Genomic DNA, 25274 nt, shown 5'->3' with positions numbered 1-25274 from the left:
CCTTCCTGAGAGCTCTGCTCAGCGCGAGCTCTCTCTGCCTCAGCACCAGTCACCGCAACAAAGCTCAGTTTGATTTTCACAAAGGTAAACGAGTTAACACTAACTTGTCATGCTTGTCAAGTTGGATAAAAAGTAAAACAGCAGCACCAGGGACTTTACGGTCCTCACTTCAAAACGGAACAAAAGTAGGACCCTGCTGTTGAACTCCCTTTCTCCTCATTCTCGTCTATGAGGCGCCGAACTCTGTATCAGTGCGCGAGAGAGACCGTGTTCACTCCGCTCCTTGCTAAACTAAAGTGTTTTTTAATAATCAAACATTCCTGTGTCGCACAACACAACAAATCGATTAAGAAATTCGTTGCCAACGCTTTTAGTAATCGACTTTTATCAATTCATTGTTGCAGCCCTATTTGTAACAATGCATTTCCTAACATGAAAAAAAAACACTACTTAAGCAGGTCGCACACCAGAAGCGCCATGCATTTTGGAATTCTAAACATAGGTTTCTATCAGGATACACACACCGGCGCTGCAAGTCGGCGGCGCCCGGCCACGGCTCAGGAGCGCCATCTGATTAGCTTCATGTTAAATATCATTCGAATGTGCGCGTCTGGTGTGTGATACAAACTATCATGTGCGCTCCGTGTTGCGGCGCCGAGCAGCGCTTCTGGTGTGCGACCTGCTTTACACTATATACTGAAATTAGTTCATGATAGTTAATAAAAATAATAAATTTAATTTTGAACTCAGGAGTGTATCAACTAATGTTAATCAGAACAGCTTTGTAATTTAACTATGTACTGTAATAAACATTTTTCATTCTTAGTACATGTTTGTAAATATACCGACATTAATGAAACCTAAAGTGTGACCAATATAAACTTTGTTCTAAAAAGCTTTGATTAAAATTATATATATATATATATATATATATATATATATATATATATATATATATATATATATATATATTTATATATTTATTTATTTATTTAATATAATAAAATAAAAAAAAATGTAATTTAATGCAAAATGAATTTTATTTGAAATTAAATTTTACTTGGGAATTATTTAGAAATTATTCCGGATATGTCATTGGTAATTTATATAACTATAATTAATAAATCAAGCAGTCTCTTCATTGTTTTCTTTTCCCATAGCTGTATGTTTAAACACGATTTTTTTGTAAACATCATGAAATGATATGCTTCTCCACTTGCATAAAAGAAAAAAAAGAGATTATAAAATTTCCAATGTTGATTAAATCATGAAAACAAACAAAAAGAAACACTATGTAGTATATAATACAATAAATAATATGTATATTTCCTATATATAAGGAGTCTGCTGTAAAACTAAGCAAATGCAGCAAACTAAATCATGGCACAGCTTGTTTTGATTAAAGAACAAAATAAAAAGTGGCGGTTTATATTGTGATATGGAAGGAGTCATGTATCCAGCTGTCCTTGGACGTCCCGTTCTTAGGGGAAGTATCATTTCCATCAGGCGTTTCGGCTGGCGTCATTGCGGATTCAGTATAATATTCCTCGTCTTCGTCGAAATAGCCGTTCTCCATGCCGTATGGTCCGTCCGCACTGGATACAGCCGAGAGGTCCTGACAGCTGCCCTTATACTCCTGGATGGACTCGTGAAGAGACCAGAGCTGACAGAGAAGAGACATGTCCTGCTGCCGCAAGCCCACCTGCGCACACACACACAATGTCACAGAGCCCACAGACAATCAATACCAGACATCTGCTCTCAAGTCTACTCAGGGTGTAGTCAAGTAGTGTAGATTCCGTGCCTTACTATTTCCAGCTTTGTTAGTATCTGATTAATGAAAAGATAATGCAATGTACTCAAATTGCCCAAATCAATGACAAGTTAATAACATGGACACTAACGTACTTGCATTCATTTATTGCTGAATGGACTTTCTGAAAAGCACAAGTCTTTAAATAATTTCTATAACACATATTTGACAATTGTAATTGTTTTCATGGGGGGGTTCAAGAGTTCACACTTAGATAATGCTAGACCATTTAAGCAAGTTTGGCGTGCTGTCCTGGGAGGGAACTCTGAGCTCGGTGATAGATGAGCCCAAGGCTCCCGCCTGTTCAATAAGCATTAGGAGGGATACGAGATCAGGTAGTTCTCGATAGCTTCCCAAATAGACCGCTAGCTGTGCTATTTTGTAGTAAGTGCTTGTGACTAACTTTTGTTGCCTGGTTTTTGAGTGTGGGAGGAAACCGGAGTATCCGGGGAAAGAAAACCCACACGAACACGGGGAGAACATGCAAACTCCGCACAGAGAGTATCGGTTGGCTCAGCTAGTGTTCAACCAGTGACCTCATTGCTGTGGGGCAACAGTGCTACCCACCGAGCCACTTGCTGCGTCCCAAATCGCATACTTGTGCACTATTCTACGCCATTTTGTAGTACAAATAGTGTAAGTTGTGTGTTCACACTGAAAACTCTAAAAATAATAAGTGCACTTTAATTACCCGGATGATGCACTCATTCAGCCGCTAAAATGAAGTGTGTAATGGACACTTCGCGCACTTAACGACCGCAGGTTTGCTTACGTAGCGAAAGGGGCGGAGCTATCGGGCGCACATGTTGGATAACTTTATTTATTTTGGATGGTGAAAGCAAAATTCTCCTACGAGAGTGATTATAGCGCCTCCCGATGGTGAATGCGGCAATACTCACGGCAGGTATTATTTGATAATTCGGTCGTTTATTTCACTGATTTGGCAACCGTCAAACATCATCAGAGAAACAGTTTGAATTTCCGCTTAGTAAAAAAACATTAGTGTGCCATTTGGGACGACACTACATACATATACTATCCTGTTGAGTGTGTAAGTGCATAAGTACATAGTGCATGAGTGCATAGTGTATAGTGTGCCATTTGGGACGTGTGCTACTGTGTCACCCGAACTGAGGAGGAGTGAGAAGGGATTTGAGAAGGGGAGTGAGAAGGGGGTGGGGGGTATTAGGTTCCAAAACGAAGATGAGGAATGAAGTTTAGGCTGGACATTTATATTGAATTTAGAGTGATCCAATTGGCTAGTAAGTGATTAGTGATAGGGATCAGCTGTAGTCAATCCTATCACATGCTCCTCTCGAAATTAGTTTAAGAAACTTGACTTAAAATAAATGTATCTTTTTTTTTATTATATAAATGATATAGGTACTTTGTGAATAAACGAGCTATTCAATTGAATCTAGCATTGACACGGTAGGTTCCCATGACTATTCTATTTTTATTGAATATATTTATAGAAAATAGATGGGTAAATACTAAAAAAATGCCCTCAGTCTTTTACTTTAAGGGGTTTCATATCAAAGTAAACGAGGAATTTCAGCATTATGGATGCGACATTTGCAGTGAAAAGAATGTAAAATGTTAACAGCATATTGACACATCAGTTTATATTTTCCAAAACAACGAACAAACACGTTTATGAAATTTTATTTGAGAGGGGTCTGGAAGCAGACCTGGTGCAGTGCAATCTGAGCTGCATCCAATCTCACCTAACCCCACCCCTAACCCTACCCATCACAGTGATGTCACTCGCTCCATTTGAGTGCATTGTGTCTGACATTGCATCGTTGATTAATGCAATCTCAGTTTGCATCACAACGGCTGCATCCAGATACTATTGTTTTATTTGAGGGAATTAAATGTGCATTAACACTGGTGGAGATGAGATTACTTTCCGAAATGTGTGAATCGATTTGAGTAAAAAAACAGGAATTATTAGATAATTATTATACAAGTTTACAGTATACATAATACTTCTGTGAAATTCTGTGAATTCAACTGCAGCACTCAAAATAAATAATGCTGATCAAAAAGGGAAAGAGTTGACTCTGTAGAACAGAAAATTTGTATTTTATGTTACATTTATGAGAAAAAAAAGCTTTATTACAGATGTGCGGCACTTCTGTGACTTTTGGAAATAAAAAAAAATGAGTATTTTTACAAGAGTGGACTTGGAAAAGGTTTCGTTATTATGGTGAAAACTTAAAAAAAAAAATTTTTTTTAAATGTAACGCATTGAGGTTTTATTGATATTTAACAGCAATGTTTGTGTAAACTAAAAATATACACATACAATACTATGCCATTTAGAGTCAATACATTTTTGTTAAACAATATTGTTGTTAAATATCAATAAATCTTCCAAATACGTAACAAATCGATCATTCGATCAATCGACCAAAATAAAACGATTTCCAAGAACACCATATCAAAATAATGTCGTAAATATTTATAGGTTACATAAAAATTGTTAAATATCAATAATACCTCAGAATACGCTACAAACTGAACACTAATCGGCAAAAATAAAACGATTTCCAAGAACGCATCAAATTAATTTCTGAGCATCACATATTAGTTCCGATCATACAAGTAGATCATTTTGAAACCATAAATATGATGCAGTGTTCGTGGAAAATCATTTTATTTTTGTCGAATAATGTTCGTTTTGTGACGTATTCTGAGGTTTTATTGACATTTAACAAAAATATTGCTTAACAAAAAAAAAATGTATGAAATCTAAACAGCATAATATTGTATGTCTATTTATAGGTTTTTACAAAGATTGTTGTTAAATATCAATAAAACTTCCTAATACATTACAAACCGATCATTATTTGACAAAACAAAAACAAGATTTTCCAAGAAAACCGCATCAAACTCATTTCTGTAAATATTTATAGTTTATACAAAATTATTGAGTTAAATGATCGGAACTAATCTGTGATGCTCAGAAATCAATTTGATGCGCTCTACTTGGAAATTGTTTTATTTTTGTTGAATAATGCTCAATTTGTAACATATTCTTAAGTTTTATGGGTATTTAACAACAATTTTTGTATAAACTGTAAATATACCACCAATATTATGCCATTTACATTTGATACATTTTTGTTAAACAATGTTGTTGAATATTAATAAAACGCCCGAATACGTAACAAATCGATCATTATTCGACCAAAATAAAACTATTTCCAAGAACGCATCAAATTAATTTCTGTAAATATTTATAGTTTACACAAAAATAGTTAAATATCAATAAAACTTCCAAATACGTCACAAAGCGAACATTATTCGACAAAAATAAAACAATTTTGATTTCATTTCTGAGCATCACAGATTTTGATCATTCTAAACTATAAATATTTACAAAAAATTAGTTTGATGCGGTGTTTTAGGAAATAGTTTTATTTTGGTCGAATAATGTTCGATTTATGTATTCGAAAGATTTGTCGAAAATTAACAATATTATTATTTAACAAAAACTTATCAAGTCTAAATAGCATAATATTGTATGTGTATATTTATAATTTATACAAACACTGTTGATAAATATCAACAAAACTTTAGAATACGTTACAAACCGAACATTATTCGATAAAAATAAAACGATTTTCCAAGAAGACCGCATCAAACTCATTTCTGAGCATCACAGATTAGTTCCGATCATTTTGGACGCGTTCAAATAATTAGTAAACCATAAACTTCCCTCAGAACTTTTATATCCGTTTAAAGACTCTAAGAAATGTTCTATTCTCGTCAGTGCGGTCCAAACATGCCGTCTGGGTGTTAATCTCAGTGCTTGGCTTTTTAAACACAGGCACTGACAAGTTAACAGAACGCCTGCAGTAAGAGAGAACAGCTGTTGCTTATATTCTGCAAGCCTTACCATCTCTTTCCTGAGCAAAGCCAGGGCGGCATCCAGGTTCGCGGGTTTGTTGGCCAGCAGATTGTCCGCGTTGTTCCTGCCTCGGCTCAGGTCGTCCTGGATCATGGTCTTCTTCACGTACATCCTCTCCATGTCCCTCCACGAGCCGCCGCTGGAGTTCAGCAGCCCGCTCAGGCTCTTGGGCAGCGGCGGCAGACCCTCGATACAGGCCAGCACACCGCCCGCCGCTCCGTTCCCCACCTTACCATTCATAGTAACATTCACAAACAACGCGCTCTGCTTACGGACGACCGGGGCATGTGCTGCTTTTCTCAAAGACTTCAGCAGTCGGACGTCGAAAAGGCCATGTAACGTTAACAGCGAGCGCTCCGAACAACACCTATAATCTGTAGGGCTGGAGCTCAGCTCGCGCTCACTTCCTGTCGCTTTAAAGAGAAGCAGAGCAGACTGGGCGTGGCCGCCGATGACGGACAGGAGGCTCGTTGAATATTCATAAGAATTAGGTTGTGATTTAATCTTCTGATCAGAGGGATGGCAGCGCTATTGTTTGGTAACCTACATTTTGTTGACATGTTTCTATAACGATATTTAGATTTGTTAGTAAGCTGCTTCAAAAATATATATTATTTCGTAAAATTTAATAATACAGACATTATTTAAATTTGGTACTGTAATGTTTTTACAATATTAATTTATTCAGTTTCTTTTTAGCTTAGTCCCTTTATTAGTCAGGGGCCACCACAGCGGAATGAACCGCCAACTTATCTAGCATATGTTTTAGACACGAGATGGTTTATACAGAATATTAATGATAAATATTCATACATTCATTCATTCTCTTGTCAGCTTAGTCAGATATTGATCTGGGGTCACCACAGCGGAATGAATCGCCAACTTATCCAGCATGTTTTACGCGGCGTATGGTTTTTACATTATAAAAGATAAATATACATACATTCATTAATTTATTCATTTTCTTTTTCGGCTTAGTCCCTTTATTAGTCTGGGGTCGCCACAGCGGAATGAACCGCCAACTTATCCAATATATGTTATTACGCAGTGTATAATTTTTACAATATAAAAGATAAATATACATACCTTCATTCATTTCTTTTTCAGCTTAGTCCCTTTATTAGCCAGGGGTCCCCACAGCGGAATGAACCGCCAACTTATCCAGCATATGTTTTACGCAGCGGATGTTTTTTTTTACAAGATATAAATTATAAATATACATTCATTTTCTTTTCAGCTAAGTCCCTTTATAAAATCAGGGGTAGCCACAGCGGAATGAACCGCCAACTTATCCACTACATGTTTTAGACATGAGATGGTTTTTACAGTATATAAATGATTAATATACATACTTTTATTCATTTTCTTTTCAGCTTAGTCCCTTTATTAATCTGGGATCACCACAGCGGAATGAACTGACAACTTATCCAGCATATGTTTTATGCAGCGGATAATTTTTACAATATAAAAGATAAATATTCATGCATTCATTCATTTTCTTTTTCGGCTTAGTCCCTTCATTAGTCTGGGTTCACCACAGCGGAATGAACCGGCAACTTATCCAACATATGGTATTACGCAGCGGATGCTTTTTACAATATTTATTCATTCATTTCTTTTTCGGCGTAGTCCCTTTATTAATCTGGGGTCGCCACAGCGGAATGAACCACCAACTTATCCAGCACATGTTTTACGCAGCGGATGGTTTTTACAATATAAATGATAAGTATACATACATCCATTAATTCATTTTCTTTTTCAGCTTAGTCCATTTATAAATTTGGGGTTGCCACAGCGGAATGAACCGCCAACTTATCTAGCATATGTTTTAGACACGAGATGGTTTTTACAGTATATAATTGATAAATATTCATACATTTATTCATTTTCTTTTTCGGCTTAGTCCGTTTATTAGTCAGGGGCTGCCACAGTGGAATGAACCGCCAACTTATCTAGCATGTTTTACGCAGCAGATGGTTTTTACAATAAAGATGATAAATATACATATATATATATATATATATATATATATATATATATATATATATATATATATATATATATATATATATATATATATATATATATATACATTCATTTTCTTTTATGGCTTAGTGCCTTTATTAATCAGGCGTCACCACAGTAGAATGAACCGTTAACTTATCTAGCTTATGTTTTATGCAGAGGATAATTTTTACAATATAAAAATGATAAATATACATACAATATTATGCTATTAAATTTAATACATTTTTGTTAAACAATATTGTTGTTAGGTATCAATAAAACTAAAGTTATAATATATAATACTGATTGTTATTTAGATTTGCTACTGACAATAATTAAAACATAAAATAATAATAATATAATGCATATTATTTATCGTGGTTATTTCAGTTTCAATAGCAATATTTCATACAAATGTAAACAAATAAATAAAAATAATCTGTAAATGTTATTTTTGTTTGTTTCTGGCTCGTTTTAAATAAATAATATGTTTAAATAAATAAATGACATGTATTTGCCACAGATGTTCTGAATAAACAATATTTTGTTAATAAACATAAAAAAACTGTCAAATAAAATAAAATATAATTAAAAATAAATAATTATTTACGTTATAAATAAGCTGTTCTTAAATGTTTTCTAAAACAAAACAAACAAATGCAAACGTGCTTCATCTCTGCTTGTAAGAGTCCAATTAAGCCCTGGCTTTTTGATTACTGGGTTAAATCCAGATCACGGCGCTCTAATGGCAGCTCAGCACATGGGCAGGAAACGGCCAGATGAATTGACCGAGGGTGAGGTCAGGGCCGGAATCCCAGCACGGAACAAAGGTGTCAGTATCGGGCAGATGGTGACCACGAGCAGCCACGGTCCGCCCCGCTGACACAACACACACTCACAGCTGCACACAAAACACTAACACAAGGCCATGACAAAGAGAAAATGTGCACACACACACACACAGATGCGCACACACACACCCTCATGACCTCTTTTACCAGCCAATGAGGTAAAAACACAAAATAAACACACACAAAAAGCTAAACCACAGTCTGCTTGGAATTGTTATCAGTACATTGGGATAAACATCTGACCGCGTGGACATTTGCTCACCTTTAAAGGGCCAGTTCACCTACATTTTTTAACAAATAAATACAATTAATATATATAAAAAATCTAAAATAAATAAATAAATAAATTACTCTCGATCTACTCATGCGATTCGCTTTTATTCATTCATTTTCTTTCCGACTTATTCCCTTTTTTTTAAATCTGAGGTCTCCACAGCGGAATGAACCGCCAACTTATCCAGCATACTGTATGTTTTATGCAGCGGGTGCCCTTCCAGCTGCAACCCATCCCTGGAAAATGCTTTAATTTAAGCAAATATATCAAGTTTTAGCATGTGTTTCTGTTCTCAATTGAACACAAAAGAAGATATCTTGAAGAATGTTGGAAATCGGTACCCATTGATGCTTACATAGCAGGAAAAACAAACACTGTGAGGTCAATCAGTTTTTTGTTTTTTGTTTAAAAATGCGTGCTTTTGTGTTCAACAGAAGAGAGAAACTCTGGAACAAGCGGAAGGAGAGTAAATGAGGACAGAACATGTTTAATTTTAGGCGCACTGTTCCTTTAAGAACATTGTGGACTAAAAAATGACCACCGTTTAGCTGTTTGTGGCATTTCTATGTTCTCTTTTGTATCACAACATAACTTTTATACAGAGTTTGTGTAAATGTCTCATATAAAGCCATGCTTTATTATTGCCTTTGTGTTATTTAATATACAATTCAAGCTATCCAATCAAGGAGCATTAACATTATATACCTTCATGAATTATTAAAGGGACAGTTCACCCAAAATTGAAAATTCTCTCATCATTCCCTCATCACAAACCTGTTTGAGTTACTTTCCTCTGTTGAACACTAAAGAAGATATCGGAAGAATGTTGGAAACCGGTAACCATTGACTTCCATAGTATTTGTTTTTCCTACTAAGGAAGTCAATGGTTACAGGTTTTCATTCATTCATGTTCTTTGTGGCTTAGTCCCTTTATCAATCCAGGGTCGCCACAGCGGAATGAACCACCAACTTATCCAGCACATTTTTTAAGCAGCGGATGCCCTTCCAGCTGCAACCCATCTCTGAGAAACATCCATACACACTAATGGATGTATGGATGTGAATGGATGTGTATGGATGTGAATGGATGTGAATAAGTGCACGCATATATTTAAATAGTCAATTGAACATTTATTTCAACAACATGGTTAACGATGGCAACTTCAGTCAAACATAACAGGCACAAACGTGACATTTAAAACATACATAAGATTTATAACCACTTAAAGGGACAGTACTCCCCTAAAACGAAATGAAAATCGTCACTATTTACGTAGTTTATGAATTTCTTTCTTCTGTTGAACACATTTTTTTTTTTTGGAGAATGTAAGAAAGCACAATTTACTTCCATAGTATGAAATAATAATACAACGGAAGTCAATAGCGCTGCTTTCCAACATTCTTCAAAATATCTTCCATTGCGTTCAACAGATTTGAAACTAGCGTAAGATTTGAGAGATCAAATGATCAGGGATTTTTCTTTTTTTTGGTGGTGGGGGTGTTAACACCCTCACTTCTCAATTTAATATTAAAATGTAACAGGAATCAATATAAAACCATTTATAAGGCAATAAATTGTGCAAAAATCACTCCCGGCAGAGAGAATGATGCATTAACGGCATAATTTGTCTTTATCACCAACCGATAGAACCACATGCATACATAACAAATGACATCATCGATGCCTCGAGCATACCAAACACTGAACAAACCACTGCACTGAATCAATGTTGTGCACTTGAGCCTTTAAGTAAACCACGCCAAGAAAATAACATCTGCGTGCTCTACCAGTAACACGAGCGCCACGCCATCGTCATCAGCTATTGTTTCCTTCTAAGGTTGGATTTGAAACACGACAATACGTCATATAATAACAATATATCATGTCTGCTGTTACATCAGGAGTGCACACGCCCCATATTCACATCAGGGTGGGGTTATTAGTGAGCATTGCTCTAAGGCGCAAGCCCCGCCCCCTTGATCATGTGACGAGCTGTTATTGATGACTCTAGTCGAAAGCCACCTTGCAAAGCCTGATCCGGCAGAAACACAAGCGCATCTAAATCCCACAGCTGGACAGTCAATGCGTGTGAAATTCCCTGCTGCTGACTCAGCGTGAAGCGCGGACATCAACAAGGGCAAGCGACGCCTCTTTCAACCACTCGCTCACCTACAACCCTGCCATCAATCAGCGCTGACACACCTAACATTCTTCACATGATGCAAACACTTCTGTTTACAAAAAATGAGGTAGAATAGCTCAGTGAGTGCAATTAGTCTAAGAGTAAATGTGGGGGGTTTTGGGCTGGTGATGACTTCTAAAATTACGTTAAGATCCGAGACTTACCTTGTTTGTGCAATTAAAGGGTTCAATCAAAGATGTAAAATTCTGTTATGAATCACATACCCTCATGTCCGTAAAATTGACCAAAATGAGACCCTCGTTCATCTTCAGAATACAAATGAAGATATTTTAGAAGAAATCCTGGAGCTCTCTCAAACTCCATTGACAGCAGTGGTCACAAGATGATCTAAGAACTTCCAAAAGAAGAGCCAAAACCTTCAATGTGACTTCAGCTGTGATCATATGAAGCTTCTTGAACAATTGTGTGCACCAAAACACTATAAAAACAACTTTGTCGGCTGTGAAGAATGGCGAACAAAGTCATATTCATGCGGGGTTTTTTTGTACTTGGAGGTTTGTATGATTATCCACTGAATGTTTTGACGATGTTTTTGGCTCCTTTTCTAGACTTTAAACGTCTTGAGACCATTTCCGCCTATGGATTTCATCTGAAACATCTTAATTTGTGTTCTGAAGATAAGCAAAGGTCTCAGGGGATTGGAACCACATGATGGTGATCCTACAAATCCTTTGAAATTTCTCGCTATCATTACATAAAAGAATACTTTATGCCTCCATTTCAGGTTATCCCTGAGATTTTGAACAATTTGATATCAGAGCAACACTTCTATCTTCTAAAACGGAGTGTACTTATAAAAGACAGGAATCTAAATGGTCATTAATTGTGGACTCGGGTAGTCTGATGTGGCACACAGGGCAGTGAACTGTGATTTGGGCTGGAGGATTGCTTGCCTGCTGATCCCTGACCGGAGGCGGAGCTTCGCTTCTGACCTCCTCTCGTTTCTTGTCTGTGGACGTGGCCGACTCTCCAACTGTCCTCTGGAAGTAATCAAAGACACGCTCTGAGTTATGCTCTTCCCATGATCTTTTCTTGGCTCCTGAAGGTGTTGTCCCTGATGTCCGAGGGCTGCCAATGTTTCTGGGGCTTGGAAAATTGGATTCAGGCTTTGCAGGACCTCCGAAGTGCTTGAAACTGGACCCCGAAGTAGCCGAAGCATGCGACCTTTGGGGACTTCCCGTGTTTCGGATTCCTGAGCTTGTAGAATCTGGTCTTTGGTTGCTTCCGAAGGCCTTAGAAACGTATCCCGGCGTTCCAATTGCAGACTTTTGGGGGCTTCCAAAGGTTTTCAACTTTGAATCTTGGACGTCTGTTTTGGCACTGCCTCCAAAATATTTGGAGATATTCGACTCTGCTGAAAGTGTCTTTGGCCCGGAGATGGTATATGAGAGATGGTCAGTGATCAGGCTTGTCTTCCCAGAAGGTTTTGCATCCAAGGCACTATTAGATCTATGGTCTGCTGTCGAGGCATCTGTGGAAGACTTGGAAGATTCAACAGCGCTGGTTCCTCTCTCTGGAGATTTGAGAACTATTGCTTGGAAGAGATCTCGAACTGACCTCTGCTTGCCTCCTGAGCCATTGCCATTGGAAATTCTCACAGGCGAGCCATTGACGTTGATAAAGGCGTTGGTGTTGCCAACAGACCTTTTACGTGGAATATTCGACGTACCTGAGCTGAGCCTCTTGAGGTTGTCCTCATTGAGCTGCAGTCTCGGAAGAAGCGGAGAATCCGGAGGAGAATGCAGAGGTTCTGGTGGCGCTTTAGGAGGACTTTGAATCTGCTTGTTTGTGGGTATTTGTGCATTTCCTCCAAGAACAAACCCTCTGCCACTGAAGGGAATGATATTCCTGATGTCTTGAGAGCCAGAACCTGCAACACAGTACACATATAACTGTGTTATTTAAGGTTGAGAGAGAGTTTAGAGTTCCTATTCACCTATTTGCATGTGCATTTTAGAATATCGTAAAAAAGATGTTTGATGGAAATGCTAAGATGCACATACATTTCGAAAATACACATAAATGAATGCTCACAACTGAGTTAGATAAGAGCAATTCCATGGAAATGTCAACCTTGCCATAAAAAATCTTACGGAAATTAAAATACGGAAACTGCTTCTGGGTTTTTTGGGTGAACAAGTATTTTACAATACTTTAGAAATACTCAGAAATGCATATGTCAGTGTTTTCAAGCTATTCTATTTGATTTACCGAAGTCACACAAGTGCCAATTTTCTCAGAAAAGGTCTAACTTCAAAGTGTTTCAATATTATTATCTCCAGAAGTGGTTTGAGCATCTGCGCTTCCAAAGAGTGTCTTATGCTTCCTAAAGTCACTACATGTTTACTGTGTTTCGTCTTCTGAAGCGCAAGTAACTTACTATATAAGAAAAAAGTCCGCATTGGCTTCTATTTTGATAGCTGGTACCAGTTTATCAAGAAGTGACAATTTTGTACTCTTTTGTTCCCTCAAATTGTTATTTTTGTCTACTATCTCTTTAAGACTTTAATGAAAAAGTTTTCTTTTAAAACAGGCTAATTTTATAAGTTTTCTAGAGTTAAACAGTAGAGTTTTATCAATTTTTAATCCATTTAGCCAATCTCTCAGTTTGGCACGAGCACTTTTTAAGCTTAGCTTAGCATAAATCGTTAAATCAGATTAGACCATTAGCATCTAGCTCAAAAATTTTAAAGAAGAGCTTTGATAATTTTTCTATTGAATGACTGATTTTTTTAATAGTTACATTGTGTACTAAGATCGTTTTTTTTTTTTTTTTTTTTGCGCTATCACCGTTTATTGGCATCATGTTCCGGGAAAACTGAAATTGTGTGGTGCACATCGATCTTTTAATTCCTGGTTTTGTTCTGGAAATTATTTACAAATTAAACACTGACATTAATGGATTGAAAAACATCTGAAATGTTGTTTTGGTCTTTCTAAAATCCCTAAGCCAAAGTCTAACTTCAAAGTGTTTCAATATTATTACCTCCAGAAGTGGTTTGAGCATCTGCGCTTCCAAAGAGTGTCTTATGCTTCCTAAAGTCACTACATGTTTACTGTTTCGTCTTCTGAAGTGCAAGTAACTTACTATATGAGAAAAAGGTCCGCATTGGCTTCTATTTTGATAGCTGGTACCAGTTTATCAAGAAGTGACAATTTTGTACTCTTTTGTTCCCTCAAATTGTTATTTTTGTCTACTATCTCTTTAAGACTTTAATGAAAAAGTTTTTCTTTAAAACAGGCTAATTTTATAAGTTTTCTAGAGTTAAACAGTAGAGTTTTATCAATTTTTAATCAATTTAGCCAATCTCTCAGTTTGGCACGAGCACTTTTTAGCTTAGCTTAGCATAAATCGTTGAATCAGATTAGACCATTAGCATCTAGCTCAAAAATTTTAAAAAAGAGCTTTGATAATTTTTCTATTGAATGACTGATTTTTTTTAATAGTTACATTGTGTACTAAGATAGTTTTTTTTTTTTTTTTGCGCTATCACCGTTTATTGGCATCATGTTCCGGGAAAACTGAAATTGTGTGGTGCACATCGATCTTTTAATTGCTGGTTTTGTTCTGGAAATCATTTACAAATTAATCACTGACATTAATGGATTGTAAAACATCTGAAATGTTGTTTTGGTCTTTCTAAAATCCCTCAGCCAAAGTCTAACTTCAAAGTGTTTCAATATTATTACCTCAGAACTGGTTTGAGCATCTGCGCTTCCAAAGAGTGTCTTATGCTTCCTAAAGTAACTACATGTTTACTGTGTTTTGTCTTCTGAAGCGCAAGTAACTTACTATATAAGAAAAAGTCCGCATTGGCTTCTATTTTGGTAGCTGGCACCAGTTTATGAAGAAGTGACAATTTTGTACTCTTTTGTTCCCTCAAATTGTTTTGATTTTTGTCTACTATCTCTTTACCACTTTGATGAAACATTTTTCTTTTAAAACAGGCTAATTTTATAAGTTTCCTAGAGTTAAACAGTAGAGTTTTATCAATTTTTAATCCATTTAGCCAATCTCTCAGTGTGGCAGGAGCACTTTTTAGCTTAGCTTAGCATAAATCGTTGAATCAGATTAGACCATTAGCATCGAGCTCAAAAATGTCAAAGAAGAGCTTTGATAATTTGAGTTACATTGTGTACTAAGATCGTTCAGAAATCCGATGCTCTTTTTTTGCGCTATCACCGTTTATTGGCATCATGTTCCGGGAAAACTGAAATTGTGTGGTGCACATCGATCTTTTAATTCCTGGTTTTGTTCTGGAAATCATTTACAAATTAAACACTGACATTAATGGATTGTAAAACATCTGAAATTTTGTTTTGATCTTTCTAAAATCTCTCAGCCAAAGTCTAACTTCAAAGTGTTTCAATATTATTACCTCCAGAACTGGTTTGAGCATCTGCGCTTCCAAAGAGTGTCTTATGCTTCCTAAAGTAACTACATGTTTACTGTGTTTCGTCTTCTGAAGCGCAAGTAACTTACTATATAAGAAAAAGGCCCGCATTGGCTTTTATTTTGATAGGTGGCGCCAGTTTATCAAGAAGTGACAACTCTCCTTGACTCACGGAAACACTGCTTTATTCACAAATGTCTGTGCCAGGGGTCACCAAACTTGTTCCTGGAGGGCCGGTGTCTTGCAGATTTTAGCTCCAAACCCTAATCAAACACACCTGAACAAGCTAATCCAGGTCTTACTAGGTATACTTGAAACATCCAGGCAGGTGTGTTGAGGCAAGTTGGAGCTAAACCCTGCAGGGACACCGGCCCTCCAGGACCGAGATTGGTGACCCCTGGTCTGTGCGATATTTTAGTCTAATCCGCATCTTTGGATAGAAACGTAACTAATCTAAGCTATTTGATGGCAAAACATTTCCATAACAATAAAAAGACATCATTAACAATAATTAATATACAAAATAAAACTGAAAAGCAGCCTTTTAAGATTTACTTTACTTTAAATGTGAAGGATTCACATTTAATATAAGTCTTTCCACATAAAATAATACCGTCTTGTAACATTAAAGGCATAGTTCACCCAAAAATTCAAATGTACTTACTATTTACTCACCCTTAAGTGCTTCCAAACCCTTTTTTATTCTGTTGAACACCCTATTTTGAAGAAAGTTAAAAAAAATTGTAACCATCAACCTACGCAGTAGGAAAAACAAATACTATGAATGCCAATGGTTACAAAATTCCAGCTTTCTTCAAAACATCTTTTGTGTTTAACAGAAAAAAGAAACTCAAACAGGTTTGGAACAAGTGAAGGATGTGTAAATGATGACAGGATTTTCATTTTTGGGTCAATACTCCCTTTAAAAAAATGGGTATTGTATACGTGTTTGTGTTTGACCTTTAGGATGATATTACAATGCTGACATTTCAGAGCAACTTCCCCTTTAAGTAAATATCCATGAGTGAGTCTAGTGTGTCTAATATGACAACTTGTATAAATAACTTCACGTCTTGAGTTACAAGAATAATTTGATTTTCTTGCTACTAAGGGCTGGATTTATTTTAAAAGAAAAGTGTATTATTTGCGCATTGATCCCATTCCGATGACCTTAAAAAACTAGAATTGAATTTAATTTGTGGTTTCAAGTCTGAAGTTGATATTTTTCACACCTTAATTCCTCCTACATGAGCAGTTTTGGCAACTTTCCTTGTTGGTTTACAAGAATGCCAACATGTTCAGGGATCCAGCAGAAAAATATATTATAAAAGTTTCCCTGTAGTTCATTCACTTGAATCAAAATGTCAGTAATCGCAGAATGTTCCAGTTTAAACTATTTCAATGCTTGTAGACAAGATTTTGATTCAGTAAATATAATAACAACGTGTTCTTCGGCTTTTCCAATCATCTGGAGGCATGGGTAATGATTTAGGTGCATTTCATGCATTTATTTTTACTGTAAATTTGTTATTTTTGGGTCTACTATCTCTTTAACACTTTAAAGAAACACTTTTTGGGGAAACAGACTAATTTTATAAGTTCCCTAGAGTTAAACAGTTGGGTTTTACCATTTTCAGTCCATTCTGTTGATGACTGGGTCTGACGGGGGCACTTTTAGCTTAGCTTAGCTTAGCATAAACCATGGAATCGGATTAGACCGTTAGCATCCCACTCAGAAATGTCAAAAAGGAGCTTTGATAATTTTCATATTTAAAGCTTGACTATTCTATAGTGACATTGTGTACTGAGACCAATGGAAAATAAAAAGTATCAGTGTTCTAGGCCGCTGCAACCATGGTACGGCAGCAAAGTTCCTTGACTATTACGCCAAATTATAAGTATAGTTCCAAGCCTTAACGACATAAAAAAGTAAAACATTTTATTTTCTGTTGGTCTAATGGCACGTTCACACCAGACGCAGATGAACCGTCAAGCGCAGGTGATTTACATGTTATGTCAATGCAAAGACGCGAATAGACATCCTGCGGCGATTTGTGCGAATGATGCAGCACGAATTAAGCATCATGTGTGTTTAACTCTCGAGTTGGAAAATCTGGACTATAGAAGACATTTGTGACACGTTAACCAATCAGTAGTGAATCCACGTCTGTTGTGAAGTGAATTTAACAAATGAAGTGAATTTGATGCATGAACTACACGAGTAATTAAAAATGTTCACGTGTCTATTTACGTGTGAATAGCCCCGATTTATTCGCGCAAGCCGTTTCTGATGTGAGCACACAGTACACAAGCTAACTACAGAGGAGTCAAGTCTCAAATAGAAATAATATCAAAACCCTTTTTTGAATTTAGTTTGAGTGGGATGCTAATGGTCTAATCCGATTCAATGATCTATGCTAAGCTAAGCTAAAAGTCCTCCTGCCAAAAATTGGCTGAATGGATTCACAAAAGGTAAAACTGAATTGTTTATTTCTAGAAAAGTTGTAAAAAGAGCCTATTTCCAAAAAAAAAAAGGGGGGGGGGGGTTCCTTTATAGATTATGTTAGTATGGTGGCGAGAAAGTTGCACAAATTCTACGACAAGCGGGTATTAATATGCTATTAAATATACATTTTTATTAAACTATTTAATATAAATAGTCGATTTACTGCACATTCATTCTAAATGAACAGTTAAAAGTACATTTATACGTGAATGAAATGTGGATATTAAGTAAATCCACTGACTTGTTGTGCTGCTGGGAGGCTTTGACTTCTTCGGCATCTCAATGGCAGGCGTCTTGTCTCTCTGTTTATCACTTTTGCCTGTTTTCCCATAATTCTCTGGCTCTTTGATTTTGGTGTACGTTCCACCGCAGCTCCTTTGGTGATCAGCCCACCAGGGGTCCCGGGCCGAGGGAGGTCTGTTCATCGCACGCTTTACATATCCGAAGAACGGTCTGCGATTCTGACAGGGTCCGTTACAGCGCCACCAGTGCTGCCTGTACACGTCAACCTCATCATGAAAGGAGTGATATATCTGTGAAAACAGATGTAACACAAAACATTTCAAGATTGTAATTAGGGCTGGGCGATTAATCAAAGAGTAATCGAAACCGACATTTAGAACAGGGTTTCTGCAGGTTTCACAAAGTTAAATTTAAGACTTTTTAAGACCATCAAGAATGAAATTTCAGACTTGTATAGGGCTAAACGCTAAGGATTTTTTTAACGGCCCAGCAAAAAAATATATTTTTACTTACAAAAAAAACTCTAATTACTTATTTCTCAACCACATATTTGAAATAATCAGTCAAAACAAGCGGACCCTAGTTGTTTACAATTTAAAAAAAATTTCAATATAGCTAAAAACAACTTAAAAAAAAAACTAAATGCATGTTAAAATTTAGGTTATAGAGTTTTTCTAAAAATTTTGAGATGTTTTGTTTTAATCTATTGATAACTTTACATAAAAAGGAAAATTAGGACCTATTTAAAATAGTTTAAGACCAACAATACAATATTTCAGTCAATTTAAGACTTTTTAAGGTCTAAAATTTTGTTTTTAAAATTTAAGAGATTTTCACTTTTTAAGACCCCTGTTTAAAGCTTGACAAGGACAAGTTATTTTTTTAAATAAATCTAATTGGATTTTTTATATATTATTAAAGGCATATACATTCCAACAAGATGTCTTAAGTGTGAGTAAACCATGAGTTAAATTAAATTTTTGGCTGAGCTAATCTTATCATGGCAAACTCTGGATATACTGATGGGAAATGCTGAAGGGCAATGATGGACATGTTGAAGGGAAATGCTTGCCCATTGCTACTGTAAAAGGTTTCTGCATGTTTCACAAAGTTAAAACTTTTTAAGACCTTTTTAAGACCATCAAGAATGAAATTTCAGACTTATATAAGGCTAAACGCTAAGGATTATTTAATGGCCCAGCAAAAAAAAAAACGATGTTTTTACTCGCTGCATCAAAAACAAAATTAATTTATTATTTCTTAACCACAAATTTTAAATAATAAGTCAAAACAAGCAGAGCCTAGTTGTTAACATTCTCATTTTTTTCAACATAACAATTTTTTTTAAACTATTAAAAAAAATGTATGCACAATACACTTATTGTGAAGAACTTATTAAAATATAAGTTATAAATTGAATTTTGCTAAAAGTTTTATAAAGATTTATTGTTTGGATCGATTGGATAACTTAACATAAAAAGAAGTAAAATTAAGACTCATTTAAAATAATTAAGACAATATTTCAGTCAATTTAAGACTTTTTAAGACCTAAAATTTTCTTTTTGAAATTTAAGACATTTTAAGACCACGCGGACACCCTGTAGAATCTATAATTTTCCAGGACGATTTATTCAATTACATTCCCTACGTGTCACTTGGATAGTGACTTTTATTTTGAAACTTTCATAAATCCCTCATAAAACTTATCCAGACACACTGCCAGAGGGTTACCACAACGTAATGTTATAAATATAACTCCATAATATAATACAGGGTAGACCATTTACATGGATACACCTTAATAAAATGGCAATGGTTGGTGATATTAACGTCCTGTTTGTGGCACATTAGTATATGTGAGGGGGTCTTACCGTGATGTTGGTGCCACTTGCTTGGTTGATTCTGTTCATGTGTTTGCAGAACTCTGGGCCGTGTCCATCTCGATCTCTGTTGTTTTGAGTCACAAAAAGTAGAGCGTGGATCATCTCATGAAGAAGAGTCTGTAGAAAGAAAAATTACGAAAAGTTGTCAACTGATTATGATCATTTAGGGCATTTCATTCAATTTCCTGCGGCTTAGTCCCTTATTTATCAGGGGTCACCACAGCGCAATGAATCGCAAACTATTCCAGCATATGTTTTATGCAGCGGTAGGGCATTTCATCTGGTAGGAATTAAAAAGCTCAATATAAATGGGACAGAACAACAACAATATAGAAACAAATGTAGCTTTAAAAGATCTTGAGGCGGAGTAAAAGGTGACAATGTTTTGGGTGAACAGATGTAGAACATGTTATTATTTTATTTGAACGTTACAGCAGTAGTTCCCCTGCCATTATATTAGGTGGCTCCATGTGTCCCTGTGTATAGGGCTGCACAATATATGGTTTCAGCATTAGGGTTGGGCGATGTCGACCAATTTGGCATCGTACGATGTCTAATGTGAAACATCGCGATTGACGATGGCATTGTCGTCATAGGCGGATACGATGTATGTAAAAAAGGGGGATGGGGGGTCTGAAGAGCGAGGAGGGATCCGGTGGTGAGGGGTGAGAAGGGTGTGCGACTTATTTGAGGACCGGGAGGGAGACGCGCGATTTCCAGGAGATTATCACTCATTTGCGGGCATCTGGGAGTATCTATGCATTTGCGGGAGGCTCCCGGAACTTCCGGGAGACGTGGGATGTCTAAATATCATGTTTAACAACTATAATGAGGTGCGATCCAGCGGTACATCCTTGATTAACTGTCAGACATGCACTGCTCACTGGAGCTCAGACGAGCTCATGACAATGTGTGTGGCTGTGTATGTGGTCACATGATGGTTGTTTTCAGCAGACATTCATTGTTCCATGGCGGGGCACCACGCCAAAATTCATCCCGCCACGGCTACATTATAGCTTCTCATTCAAAACATTTTAGTGCATGTCTTCGGACTGTGTGCAGGGCCGGAGCAAGCTGAACTGCCGCTCTAGGCAGAGGACGATCACGCCGCCCTTAACCCCAATGTGAAAACGAAAGTGACCGGTTATGAAAATGAAGTGAGGTGTCGCGGACCTCTTTTCCGTCGCACTATGCGCGGATATAACTGAGGACGCGCCGGTGCTGAGGGAGTGAGGTAGGGAGGGAAGGAGGTGTTGCGGACACTGCGCTCTCTATTCTGCCGCCCAATGCGCGGATATAACTGAGGACGCGCGGGTGTCGCGGACCTCAATTTTGCCGCCTGACACGCGGGTTCTGATGGAGGTGTCGCTGACGCCTCCCTCTCTATTCTGTCGTCTATGCGCGAATATATCTGAGGACGCGGGTGGTGAGGGAGGTGTCGCGGACATAACTTAGGATGCGGGTGGTAAGGGAGGTGTCGCGGACGCCGCCCACTCTACTGCCGCCCTAGGCGGCCGCCTAGGTTGCCTCTATGGACATGCCGGCCCTGACTGTGTGGGACCGGAGTTCCCGCAGTAAACCCTTGCCAACACAGGGAAAACTTAACACAGAAATGACCCAGCCAGGACTTGAACCAGTGACCTTCTTGCTGTGAGGCGACAGTGATGACCACTGAGCCACCGTGCCACATTTGATATGAAAAGAGAGGCATATTTAACCAACCTGAACAAGATCTTTGCGGGGTCTGAGCTTCAGGAGTGGTTCACTGAGTCGAATAGAGCACAGACCTCCTCTTCCCTCATAAGAGCAAACACCAGCACATCTGAGGAAGAGAAACATTGAGGGAGTAATAATAAAACATGTGCCAGTCTATCCATCCTTCTGTTTATTTGTCTGTATAATAGGTCTGTGTGATTATTCAAAATTAATTTGCAATCGTGATTTAAAACGTTGTGGTTAGCTAATCGCAAGAGGCAGTGATATGAAATATTATTTAATTTCCGCCACCCAGAGCAAATGCATGACGGCCGTCTGTGTGTGACAGTCTTACTAGCCAATTGAGTGTGCACACTTTCGTTCTGCCCAATCAGAATTGTTCGACCAAACTATGCGGAACGCCCACAATAACAAACAAACAAACAAACAAACAAACAAACAAACAAACAAACAGGAAAAATGATGGCATTTGCTGTTTCAGAAGCATTAATAGATGAATTAATAATAAGAAAAATAGCACATCGGTAATATGGGAATATTTTGGTTTCGAAGTCACAATCATAGAACAAAGACAGGCAATTTGTATTAGCTGTGGCAGAATTGTTGCCACAGCACAGGAAAATACAACAACCAGCACCTAAAAAAGCTCCACAGGCAGCTAAATGAGGATTGTCATGCTAAAAAGTCAACTAAAATATTGCAAGTGACAATCAATCTAGTAGCTAGCAACAGCAAAGTACAATTTCAGTTGTTATGCGGCTGTTACACCATATAAAAAAACATCACAAAGGCACCAGGAGATAACTAACATAACTTACGTCTAGGGAAGCACCGATACCGATACGAGTATCGGGTCGATACTTGGTTAAAATACTCGTACTTGTATCGGACATGAAAGGCCGATACCATGCACCGATACCACTCAACAGTAATTCACTGCATGGATGTGATTTGTTGTCCTACCTGACCTCAATGTCTTAATTAGCCTAATGTATTATATATTAATAGCTTCGTTCTTAAAAACAATCCGTTTATAAATTACATTAACCAATCAATCGGCTACTAAACCGAATATGAAATATGACCCTTGCGTACTAATCACAGCTAAACAAGCTAGCAATCACTTTATTTATAAGCTAGCAAATAAACTTTAATAAAACCAAATCAATGAAGTATCGGATTGGTACTCGGTATCGGCGAGTACACAAATTAAAATACTCATACTCGTATCGATTTGTAAAGACACTTTGCCTTTTAATGCAGTGATCAAAGAGGGATTTAAAAACCTCATCCAAACACTGGACTTCCGTCTCTCGCATATATATTTGCCATTTTGCAGTATCACAGCTGTACGGTGAATATTGTGATATTTTGTGTAGCAACTGTGTCTAAAAACTTTAATCATATTTTGTTTTTAGAAAATATATACAGAAAGTCTCTTATCAGCCATGTTTGTTTGCTGAGTGTTCTGTATTTTTACTATCTATCTATCTATCTATCTATCTATCTATCTATCTATCTATCTATCTATCTATCTATCTATCTATCTATCTATCTGTCTGTTTGTTTATCTGCTAATAAGCTAAGTCTCTACCTACCTATCTACCTATCTATCTATCTATCTATCTATCTATCTATCTATCTATCTATCTATCTATCTATCTATCTATCTATCTATCTATCTATCTATCTGTCTGTCTGTCTGTCTGTCTGTCTGTCTGTCTGTCTGTCTATCTATCTATCTCTATCTCTGTCTATCTATCTATCTATCTATCTATAGGCTAAGTCTGTCTATCTATCTATCTATCTATCTATCTATCTATCTATCTATCTATCTATCTATCTATCTATCTATCTATCTATCTGTCTGTTTGTTTATCTGCTAATAAGCTAAGTCTCTACCTACCTATCTATCTATCTATCTATCTATCTATCTATCTATCTATCTATCTATCTATCTATAGGCTAAGTCTGTCTATCTATCTATCTATCTATCTATCTATCTATCTATCTATCTATCTATCTATCAGCTAAGTCTATCTATCTATCTATCTATCTATCTATCTATCTATCTATCTATCTATCTATCTATCTATCTGTGTCTGTTTATCTGCTAATAAGCTAAGTCTCTATCTATCTATCTATCTATCTATCTATCTATCTATCTATCTATCTATCTATCTATCTATCTTTGCTTGTCTATCCACTGACTAAGCTGTCAGTCTATTTCTGTCTACATTTTTGCATCTGTCTGTCCTTATATTTATTTTTGTTTACCTATCCAACTGTCTGTCTGTCTGTCTATCTTTTGGTGTCAATCATAAATCTGTGAGATGTGGGACCCTCTTACAGCGTCATCCGTGGACTCCACTTCACCTCCACACCGCTGAGTTTCCCCCAGAAGAACTTGTCATTGAACTGCAGGAACATGGCTCTCACGTCGGGGTTTGGGTCCAGGGTCTCCCAGGACTCGTCCACGATGGACAGCGGTCTCTCAGCTCGGGGCTGAGTGAAGGGAATCACGTCCAAAACACCGGAGGGGTCAACCCTGCGCCTCTTACTGGACGGACAGTCCTCATCGGGCCATCCAGCAGCCGGTGTCTCTTGGTCAAACTGCTCTTGTAAACGAAGAGCGAGTAAAAAGTCTTCATCCTCCATCATCTTCTTCGGTCTGCTTAAGTAACAACAGTTCAGCAAAACAACATCAACCAGCAGAAAAACGCCACTTTTTACACTATTAATCGCGACTAACAAAACTAATTTGTAAAAGACTAAAGGGGTTTCGTATAAAATCCAATAAAATCTAGTGTTTTCATTAGTGTGGAGCTAAAGATCAACGTCCCATATTTTTGAAAGAAGTCTGTCAACACTGCCCGCTAGAGACCCACCAAGCAACAAAGCTGCTGGCCAATTGTAAAGTCACGGAGTGTGAGGTGCGCAGGGAAATGTATTTCAGTTTCTGCTTTAAATAATGTTATATTAATGATCAATAGAATAATGTTAAAGTTATTTACGTAAAAAACGCTATATTTGGGGTTAAGATATTTTATGACATGCAATATGAAAGAAATAATGTTACAAAACAACCGTAGTTTCTTTTTACATAAAATGGTGACCGATCAAAATAGTTGCACGGAGTTGGTAGGGCTGCACAAACAACAATAAATCGCAGAAATCATTATTAGATTTTTTGAGAATGAAGAATGGGAAACTTACACAAATAGCATCGAGTTGAAAGCGAATTTATTCATTTATTAATTTTCATTTTGGCTCAGTTCCTTTATTAATGTGGAGTCGCCACAGCGGAATGAACCGGCAACTTATCCAGCATATGTTTTACGCATATGTTTTATGTTATATATGTGTGTGTGTGTGTGTGCAAGTGCCTTAAAACAAAACCACTATTTTTAGTTTTACAAAAGTAATTTTGGCTATACTATGAATCTTTAAAGTTGATGCAATCA

At 37.0% G+C, this 25274-nt stretch overlaps 2 protein-coding genes across 2 annotated transcripts; both read right to left on the bottom strand.

Moving 5' to 3' along the window:
- Positions 1 to 1144: 1144 nt before the first annotated feature.
- On the bottom strand, positions 1145 to 6109 carry fam89a (family with sequence similarity 89 member A). Its single transcript, NM_001386264.2, is given in 2 exon segments — positions 1145 to 1702; positions 5721 to 6109. Coding segments are annotated over 2 exon segments (528 nt in total). The 5' UTR covers positions 5973 to 6109; the 3' UTR covers positions 1145 to 1426.
- A 3871-nt stretch (positions 6110 to 9980) lies between these two features.
- Positions 9981 to 24693, bottom strand: sprtn (SprT-like N-terminal domain). Its single transcript, NM_001423865.2, is given in 5 exon segments — positions 9981 to 12938; positions 18210 to 18501; positions 20083 to 20211; positions 21817 to 21916; positions 24161 to 24693. Coding segments are annotated over 5 exon segments (1911 nt in total). The 5' UTR covers positions 24472 to 24693; the 3' UTR covers positions 9981 to 11859.
- Between the last annotated feature and the right edge of the window lie 581 nt (positions 24694 to 25274).

This window comes from Danio rerio, chromosome 20 (assembly GCF_052040795.2).
Source record: "Danio rerio strain M-AB ecotype USA chromosome 20, GRCz13ab, whole genome shotgun sequence".
NCBI classification, from domain to species: Eukaryota; Metazoa; Chordata; class Actinopteri; order Cypriniformes; family Danionidae; genus Danio; species Danio rerio.
The sequence above is the reverse complement of the archived record's forward strand: the minus strand, read 5'-3'. Positions and strand labels throughout refer to the sequence as shown.